We start from the raw sequence: 9,803 nt of genomic DNA on the forward strand, positions 1-9,803 counted from the left end.
AATAATTATTATAATACTCGCCCAGGGAAACGGGACTAATGCAGATAAATGTAAGTCGTATATCTTCTCTGGGCATCACTCGTAGCCGAACAAGATTGTCTTCCGTGAACAGTCTTAACAGTGAGTTGTATATCTCAAAATACCTAAGTTATACAGTATATCTCAAAATATCGAAAATGCATAAATAAATAATACTAATAATCCTCACTCAGGGAGACAGGACTAATAAAGATAAATGTAAGTAGTATACATCAAAATATTGATAATGAATATAATAACATAAAAATAAATAAATAAAAATAGAATATAATGACCCTCCCGCCCTGACCCTCGGAGGAATAATAATTAATAATGACCCGAGCCCTGAACCTCGGAATAATGATGATGATGATGATAATAATAATAAATAATGACCCTCGAAGGAATAATAATAATAACCCCCCCGCGCCCTGACCCTCGGAATAATGATTAATAATGACCCCCCCGCCCTGACCCTCAGCCCGCAGCAGCCTCTTCCCCTGCCGCACCTCCCCAAACCCCGCCCTCTTTCCCCAGGCCCCGCCCCTTTGTGGGCGCGCCATATGACGCAACAACGTCCCTCCCCCACTCCCCGCCCCTCGTGGGCGTGGCCTTGCCACTTTTCCTGCGGCTGCTTGTCCCCCGCGCGGCTCCCGTAGCCACGTCCACTTCCGGCGCGGGTGGGTCGTCGGGCGGAAGTGACGCGGAGGAGCGCGGCGGTGGCGGCTGAAGGGGGCCGGAGCCGGCTCAGGATGTCGTCCTCGTCGCCGCTGCTGCTGCTGCCGCCTCCTCCGCCGGCCCAGCCCCCTCCTTCCCCGCCTCTCCCTCCTGGCGCGTCCCCGCCGCCCCCGGGCGCGTCCCCGTCTCGCCGGGGCGCGCCCCCGCCGGGGGTCTTCCGCGTCCCCGCGCTGTGCGTGGCTTGGTACGCGCTGAGCGCCGGCGGGAACGTGGTGAACAAGGTCCTGCTCGGCGCGTTCCCGAGGCCCGTGACCGTCTCCCTGTGCCACGTCCTGGGCCTGGTGGCGCTGCTGCCCCCCTTGCTGCGCGCCTGGCGCGTGCCCGCCGCCAGCCCCGCCCAGCTGCCCCCGCGCGCGTACCCGCGGGTCATCCTCCCGCTCGCCTTCGGGAAGTACCTCGCCTCCGTCTCCGCACACGTCTCCCTCTGGAGGGTGCCCGTCTCCTACGCGCACACCGGTACGTGAGCGCGCAGCGGGGCTCCGGGGCATGGGCAGAGAGCGCCTGCGGGGGGCGGGTCGGGGAGGCTGCATTCCTCCTGGGAATGGCCAGAGTTCTCCTGAAAAGGAGAAAAGGGTGGGGGAAAGTTGATCCTAGAATTGCGGAATTGAGAGGGCACCCCCACGATCATCTAGTCCAGCCCTCTAAAGGGGACAGGCCGTCTGCGTCCTGCTGCTCCTGGGAATGTGCAGAGTGCATAGAAAGAAAGAAAGATAATTTGATCCTAGAATTGCAGATTTGGGGGGCACCCCCACGATAATCTAGTCCAACCCTACAAAGGGGGCAGGCCCTCCGCACCTTGCTGCTCCTGGGAATGTGCAGAGTGCCTGTAACGGAAGGGAGGAAGAAGTTGATCCTAGAAAGAAAGAAGGAAAGAAAAGGTAATACTAGAGAATGACAGCATTGGGGGTGCCCCCAAAGGTCACCAAGCCCAGTCCCCCCGCAAAGCGGGAATCTCATCCCTGTTATAGGAAAATCCTCAGGGTCACCTGGATTGCCAGACAGAGACACCAGCCAGGAATGTAGGAGCAAAACAGCAGCCTGTAGGTCTGATCTTTATTCAAGATCCATGACAGCCATCCAAGGTCTGCTTAAGAACCTCCAAGGAAGGGGAATCCACCGGCTCCCGAGATCAGGAAGGTTTTCTTCAGGAGTAGCCGTAGAATTGTAGAGTTGGAAGCGGCCCTGAGGATTAACTAGTCCCATACTGGACTAGAATATGCAGCTGTCCCATACGGGGCTCGAACCTGCAACCTTGGTGTGGTCAGCACACGCTCTAACTAACCGAGCTCTCTGTTACATTGAGCTTCCGTTAGGAAATCAGTGTTAGAGCAATGCCTTTCACAAAAGCTGGGCTTCTGGCCTCTTCTTTGCCCTGAAACCCATTTTCCTGAAGACGACGAGGCCACCCTCCAATGGCTTTGCTTCAAGAGATTTGTGGAACATGGCAAGGGCAAAGTTTATAGCTGAGATGCCTGCATTGCAGGAGGGGGGGTTGGACTAGATGGCACTTGGGGGGCCCTTCCGACTCTACGCTTCTCTGTTTCTGTGCTGCACTAGATGCCACAAGCCAAGAGGTTGGACAGCCACCTGCCATGGATTTTTAGCTGAACTTCCTCTATCGCAGGGGGTTGGACTAGATCAAGCATCCCCAAACTGCGGCCCTCCAGATGTTTTGGCCTACAACTCCCATGATCCCTAGCTAACACCACCAGTGGTCAGGGATGATGGGAATTGTAGTCCAAAACATCTGGAGGGCCAGTTTGGGGATGCCAGGACTAGATGACCCTTGAGGGTCCCTTCCTGTGTCTGCTCCTATATCTCCCAGAGGTGGCAGATATCTCCCAGAGGTGACGGGGCCTTCTTGGTGCCAGCTCCCTCCTTGCTAACGTTAGGTGTAACTGAACAGCGGCTGAAAGAAACGGAAATAATATTGTTTCTAGCCACATTGAAATAATTAGTTCTGAGGGTGTTTCGTATTTGATTTCTTTTTGGGGGGGGAAGAAAAACCATTGCCCTGTTAACCATAGTAATAAATAGTGGGATATATCTAGCATTTGTCAAGCTCTTGAGTATTTTATTTATTAAACCTGTTGGTCATAACGACAGTATGCCCATTAATCTCACCGTGTTTGCTCTGCGTAGATCTTTTAGATGGGATACAACCCAATCATTTTTAAAGTTAAGGTGCTGAAATAATTGGGTGGCTTCCTGCCTGCTTTGGTTTTGGGGTCCCTTGTGTGAGAGTGAAGACTCCTCGTTGCCTCCCCACTGTGTGGTCATTCTCCCTCGTGTTTCCCTTGGGCTTCTGTCCTCCTCTGGGGTGAAGCAGGTGCTCTGCGTGCAGAAGTCCTGGGTTCAACCCTAGCCCCTGTCTCCAGCTGGGGCTGGGAGAGATTCCTGCCTCTACTCTGCCTCTCTAACCTCCTCCTCCTTTCAGTCAAAGCGACGATGCCTATCTGGGTGGTGCTGCTGTCGAGAATCATCATGAAGGAGAAGCAGACAACCAAGGTAAGAGGGAGGAGGAGGGAGGAGGAGTGGTGGGCGAGATGTCTCCCTTCTTTCTGCAGACAAACTCCCTGGCCCTGAATGGGGTCACTGTGCCCCTGAAGAACCAGGTGCGCAGCCTGGGGGTCATTTCGGACTCACAGCTATCCATGGAGGCGCAGATCAATTCTGCCTCCAGGGCGGCTGTCTAACCAGCAGGCTGAGACCCTCCCTGCTTGCGCACTGTCTCGCCAGAGTTGTTCGTATTCTGGATATTTCCCACTTGGGACTGCTGCAATGCGCTCTATGGGGGTGGGGGGTGAGCTCCCTTTGAAGGTGACTCAGAAAGTACCAAGTAATCTAGAAGGCAGTTCCCAGATTTTTGACGGGGTGCGGACGGCGGGACCATATTACCTCACTCCTGAAAAATCAACATTGGCTCCCGGTACGTTTCCGAGCACAGTTCAAAGGGCTGTTGCTGACCGTTAAGGCCCTAATCGGCTTCGGCCCAGTAGACCTGAAGGAGCACCTCCACCCCCATTGTCCAGCCCAGACACTGAAGTCCAGCTCCAAGGGCCTTCTGGCGGTTCCCTCCCTGCGAGAAGTGAGGTTACAGGGAACCAGGCGGAGGGCCTTCTCGGTGGTGGCGCCCGCCCTGTGGAACGCCCTCCCATCAGATGTCAAGGGGATAAAGAACCGCACAACTTTTAGAAGGCATCTGAAGGCAACCCTGTATTGGGAAGTTTTTGGTGTCTGATGTTTTGTCGTGTCTTTAATGTTCTGTTGGAAGCTGCCCAGAGTGACTGGGCAACCGAGTCAGATAGGCGGGGTACAACGAACAAGTTACTATTATTATCTTTGGCCTGGCGACTTCAAGGCGCTTCATTCCCACCTGAAATGCTTTCCACCCCTCCCCCCCAGGTGTATTTATCCCTCATCCCCATCATCGGGGGCGTCCTGCTGGCCACAGTCACGGAGCTGTCTTTCGACACGTGGGGGCTCATCAGTGCTCTGGCTGCCACGCTCTGCTTCTCCCTCCAGAACATTTTCTCCAAAAAGGTACCGTTGCCTCTCGCCTTCCTCTTCGCCGCAGACAGGGTGCCGCTCGGCAGGGGGAGCTGCGCCACCGGCCTCAGGGACAGAAACTGGAATACGGTGCCTTGGGCCTGGGAGCCTTTTGCCAGCCCAAAATCAGTCCCTGCTCATTCTGGCTAAATTGTACTGGAGCTTCGGGTGCAGAAGAACCAGAGGTGGCTTGGTGGTTTATGGAAGATAATAGACATTGTACCCTAGAGTCTAGAGCAGGGGTCAGCAACCTTTTTCAGCCATGGGCCGGTCCACCATCCCTCAGACCATTCTACTCTTGTACTCTTCTACTCATGTAAAAACACGCTGATTCCCGGACTGGCCACAGGCCGGATTTACAAGGCAATTGCGCCGGATCCGGCCCCCAGGCCTTAGGTTGCCCTACCCCTGATCTAGAGCGTACCATCCTTCCACCCCTCCAGAGGCAGCACTCTGTGACACAGAGACCAGCCTCTTTTTTCCTGTGGGTGCTGAGCAGGAGGGGAAGCAAGTCGAAAGTGCCCGGCCGTCCCTGATCTCTTTCTCCACCCTTGCAGGTGCTAAGAGACTCCCGGATCCACCACCTGCGCTTGCTGAACATTCTGGGCTGCCACGCCGTCTTCTTCATGATCCCCACCTGGGTCCTGGTCGACCTCTCTGCCTTCCTGGTCGAGAACGACTTGGTGAGTTTCCTGGGGAAGCAGCTCCCTTTCCTTCCTCTCCGTGGGGCTCCCTTTGAAGGTGCCCCGGAAACTACAACTAATCCAGATTGCGGCAGCTAGACTGGGGACTGGGAGAGGCCGCTGAGACCATATAACACCGGTCCTGAAAGACCTACATTGGCTCCCAGGACGTTTCAGAGCACAATTCAAAGTGTTGGTGCTGGCCTTGAAAGCCCACAACGGCCTTGGCCCAGTATCCCTGAAGGAGCGTCTCCAGCCCGGACACCCGGGTTCCTCTCCCGAGGGTCTTCTGGCGGTTCCCTCCCTGCGAGAAGCGAGGTTGCAGGGAACCAGGCAGAGGGCTTTCTTGCCCTCCCATCAGATGTCAAGGAAATAAACAACTACAGTATCTGACTTTTAGGAGACATCTGAAGGCAGCCCTGTTTAGGGAAGTTTTTGATGTCTGATGTTTTATCGTGTCTTTAATATTCTGTTGGAAGCCGCTCAGAGAGACTGGGGAAGCCCAGCCGGATGGGTGGAGTATAAGTACAGTAGTACCTTGTTTTGCGACTGGGATCCGTTCCGGAACCCCAGTCGGTGGCCAAAAAGAACGCTGGACAAAGCGCCACGCTTGCGCGAGCGGCGAACCCAGAAGTAACCTGTTCCGGTACTCCTGGGTTTGCCGTGGACGTCCGGCGGTACAGGCTCGACGGGGTGGACGTTTGTGGAAGTTACCACTGTAATAAATTATTCCTATTTCTGCCGGAGTCTTGACAGCCTCCGGGAGTGACCAAGGGGCTGGTGGGGAAACTCCCCGCTGTTCCCTGAGCCCTGCCTCCCTTGCAGAGCTCGATGGCCCATTGGCCGTGGACCCTCCTCCTGCTCACCATCAGCGGCTTCTGCAACTTCGCCCAGAACGTCATCGCCTTCAGCATCCTCAACCTCATCAGCCCGCTGAGCTACTCTGTCGCCAACGCCACCAAGAGGATCACGGTCATCAGCGTCTCGCTGCTCATGCTCAGAAACCCTGTGACCTCCACCAACGTCCTGGGAATGATGACCGCCATCCTGGGAGTCTTCTTGTACAACAAGGTACATCCTGGGCGCCTCTTTTTTTGGGTGGGGAGCCCCCCCCCCCACAGGCAGCACTCCCTGCTCGCGATTCCCCAGTATACTGTCTCCGACAGTGGGGGGAGGGAGAGCGTTGCCTTCGTATCTGATTGCCGTCAGTGACCATTCATCTTATCCCTTTTTCCGATGCTTGTTTTTATTTTGATGGTGTATTTCGCATTTTTGTGTTTGCCGTTCTCTTCTTTTAATATATAGAATAATTTTATAAGTTTTTTATTACAATCTAATAACAGCCTAATTACTGTATGTTTCTGTGTATAAGACGAAGATTGTTTATTTAAAAATTATGTGAATAATAAGGGACCGTAAGCAGATTTTCTGCAACCTCCCCCCCCCAAAAAAAGCTCAACAACTCTTGGCAATCCTCCCCCCAAAAAGGTCATTTTCTCAATTTGAAGTCCCCCAAACAATACCCATTACAGTCAAACCTCGGTTTTCGAACGTCTCTTTTGCCAGACGTTTCAGAAGCCGAACATCGAAAACCCGGAGGTGAATGCTTCCATGTTCAAACAGCTTCCGGGGCATTTTTTTCCACCCCCACCCCCCGATCCTCGGTTTTCAAATGTTTCGGAAGTCAAACGGACTTTCGGAACGGGTTACATTCAAAAACCGAGGTTCCACTGTGTAACAATAATGGAATACTGAATGGTATAGTTCTTGTAAAACACACAGGGATTTATGATACTCACAATGAACCACGGGAAAGAGAAGAAGGGAAGTCATCAATATTTTAAGGATGCGTAAATGAGTATTCTAAATTGCAAAACAGAAAGTTTAATAAAAATATATATATCAAGAAATAACAATACCAATTTATAATACAGTTACTAATACCAATCGTTCAAATACTGAATTATATAATTTAGATAAGGTGCCCCTCCCTGGCTTGCTGGAATTGCCAGTTTGATCATTTTCTTTTATTTGTGCTTTCCAAAACCTTATTAATTTCCAGAGGGTTGCGCTGGCTGACCTTTTGGGGGGGTACCCTCCCGGTTCTCCGAAAGGGAGCCTGATGGGAAGCGCTTTTCTCCCCGCAGACCAAATACGACGCCAACCAGGAGAGGAAGAAGCAGCTGCTGCCCGTCACGACGGGGGACCTCCCCGGCAGCCTGGAGCGGCACCGGAGCCCCCCGGAGAAATCCCAGAACGGACTTTCCTCCTTCCTGCACCACCACGGCGGAGACTTCCAGTACGGGAACCGGGGAGGGGGAGGCAGCGGCGTCCTGGCCGACCACTTCCAGTACAACCGACAAAACTACCCCGCGATGTACAGCTCCAGCCGTTACGACATCTAGCCAGAGGCTCGGTCCCGGCCGGCATAACCCGAGACTCTCCGAGGATGGAGAGGGGTCCTCATTATGTTTGTGGCCTGGGACTCCCCGTGAGCAGGAGGAGAGGAGGACTGTGTGCGCGCTTGGAACAGGAGGAGGAGGAGGAAGAGGAGGGCAGCTGCATGCTGAGCAACTTTCTGCCCAGGGACACGGGTGCGGATCGCGGCCGAGCCCCCCGAGCCCAGCCTGGGCCTCTGCGGTTGCCCCTCAACCCACGGGGGGCAGCAGAAAGATGGCCAGTATTCTATTTTTCTTTTCCCCCGTACGGATCTTTGTTTTGTTTTCATTTGGGTTGCACTCTACCTTTTTTGTTGTTTCGGTTGCTTTGTCTTGCAGCCACGCCAGCCTTTGCCAACCTGGTGCCCTCGGGGCGCTTCGGACTCCCATCAGCACCCGCAAAGCCCCCTGGGAGACTCCGGGTCGGCCGAGGCCGAGCTCTGCTGCTGTTTTCAAAGTGCAATTTGCAAGAATCGTCTTTCTCTCCTCCCTGCGGAGGAGGCAGCCGCTTCTTGTATCCAGTAGAAGTTGTGAGGTTTTTTGTTGTGTGTGTGTGTGCGCGAGTGTTTAGCTCCAGCTTGTGGCCGTTGCAAAGAGATCCGGAGAGAGAGCCGCCATCTGTTTTAAAATAGTAATCATGTTCCGCCAAGCGACGTGCGACAAATTTAGAGATACGGTTCTTAAACGTTCCCTCTTCCTGTTCATGCCCCGATCCTGCTTTTTTAAATCATGAGGTCTAGGAACCCTTTGATGACATCCCCACCCGCAGCAAAACTGCCCATTTAGGAAAGGGCTTTTCTTTGGGGTTTCAAAACTACATTTCACCCCTTAAAAATGAATGGATTTGCTGGGCCCGTTAACTTCAGTGCGTCAGCTCTGAGTGTTGTGTTTGCGAAGTAGCACTGGGCAACAGGGAAGATTCGGAGCCAGCTTGGTTTCTTCCTTCCCGGCCTTCTAAAGGGGGTCCACAGCGGGTGGGGCTGCCAAGACGTCAAACGCGGAAACCCCTTTTTTAATAAATCCGTGCGTAATTCTCTGCACGGCTTCATCCCATTCACACCTTCGCTGTCCAACAGACCCCCCCCCCCCCCTGTGCATTCTCCTGCATCCTGGAGCCGTTTCTCCCATCGGGGCTTTGTCTGAAATGAGTGGGTCTCTTCGTCTGAGTTTTTTAATCATGTTTCTGGTTTGGCCAAAGGGAAAGATTGGGGGGGGGGAGCTCCGGAGACTCAGGGACAGGAGGTCTCAAGAGGCAAGCCCTCTTCCTCTGTCGCAGCTTCTCAGACTTGGACACAAGCAGGGGAATAGTTTCATGCCTGCCCTCTTCTGTTCTGCTTTCTACTTTCTAATATGTACACACCCCCCAAAATAAAGTCTCATTTCGCCAGGCAGCTTGGAGAGGAGAGGGAGCAAGCCAAGGCGGTGGGGGTAGTGCTCCCAATGTGGGCAAATTTTGTGCCTTTCCCCGCAGATAACAGCCTCTCTTGCTTCACCTGCCGTGTTTCTTCCCCTCTCTCGGCGATGGCGAGATCCCTTCTTGGGAGAGCAGGACATGGCGCCAAGCTTTTCCCTTTCAGAGCTCGCCTCTCCCCAAGGCGGGGCAACTCTTCAAGGACTGCTTGCCTGCCCGAGTTCTCTCCCCCCCCCCCCCCGGCCGATGTCTTCGCTAGCTCCAGATCCAGCTGTCAAAGCCCACGTCATTGCCACGTCCGAAATGGCGGGGTTTTCACAGCCCTGCGGCAGTTCTGGTTCTTTTGCCTCCCCTCGGCCTGTTTGCCTCGGGAACGGTGTGTTTGCGTGTTGAGTGTGTTATATCTATAAGGGGTGGGAAGGCAGAGCGCTTGAGTCTGTGTGTGTGTGTGTGTGTACATATACATGCCGCCTGGGTGTTGCCGTTTTATTTGGTTTAGAGCGTGTCGTGAAACCCCTTCCCCAAAGAAGCAAAACCGCCCCCTGGGATGAAGGGTCTTGTTCAGAGAATTGTAAAATTAACTGAAGTTTTATTTCCCCTCTCTACTTCCTTTCCCTTCCAACCTGGCGGCGAAATGCAGATACTTCCTTTGCAGCCAGTGGCAGGTGTGGCCAGTGGTCATTTCATGGCCAAAGCCCCAGTGGTCTCAGGTGGCCTGGGAGACAAGGGAGGGTGAGGTGTAATGGGGGCGGGTGGAGACTGTCACGTCCAGGACTTTGCCTGGGAGGTGGGTGGGATTCCCTCTTGTCTAAAATCAGCATCTTCAGGAGGGAAATGGCAGAGCAGCTTAGCGCTTGCCTCTGCCCCCAAAATGAATACTCCAATCCATCTCCTGCCTCTCTAGAGGCAACCTGGTGCCTTGCAGCTGTTTTTTTCCGAACAGACCACAACTCCCATAATCCGTAG

At 53.7% G+C, this 9,803-nt stretch overlaps 1 protein-coding gene across 1 annotated transcript; it reads left to right on the forward strand.

Moving 5' to 3' along the window:
- The first annotated feature begins 694 nt into the window (after nt 1-694).
- SLC35E1 (solute carrier family 35 member E1) lies at nt 695-7,530 on the forward strand. The gene is made up of 6 exons (XM_035117164.2): nt 695-1,212; nt 3,194-3,264; nt 4,162-4,299; nt 4,863-4,988; nt 5,814-6,059; nt 7,136-7,530. The coding sequence occupies exons 1-6, from the start codon at nt 771-773 to the stop codon at nt 7,391-7,393; spliced, it is 1,281 nt and encodes a 426-aa protein (XP_034973055.2). The 5' UTR covers nt 695-770; the 3' UTR covers nt 7,394-7,530.
- Nucleotides 7,531-9,803: the final 2,273 nt, after the last annotated feature.

Source organism: Zootoca vivipara, chromosome 6 (genome assembly GCF_963506605.1).
Source record: "Zootoca vivipara chromosome 6, rZooViv1.1, whole genome shotgun sequence".
NCBI classification, from domain to species: domain Eukaryota; kingdom Metazoa; phylum Chordata; class Lepidosauria; order Squamata; family Lacertidae; genus Zootoca; species Zootoca vivipara.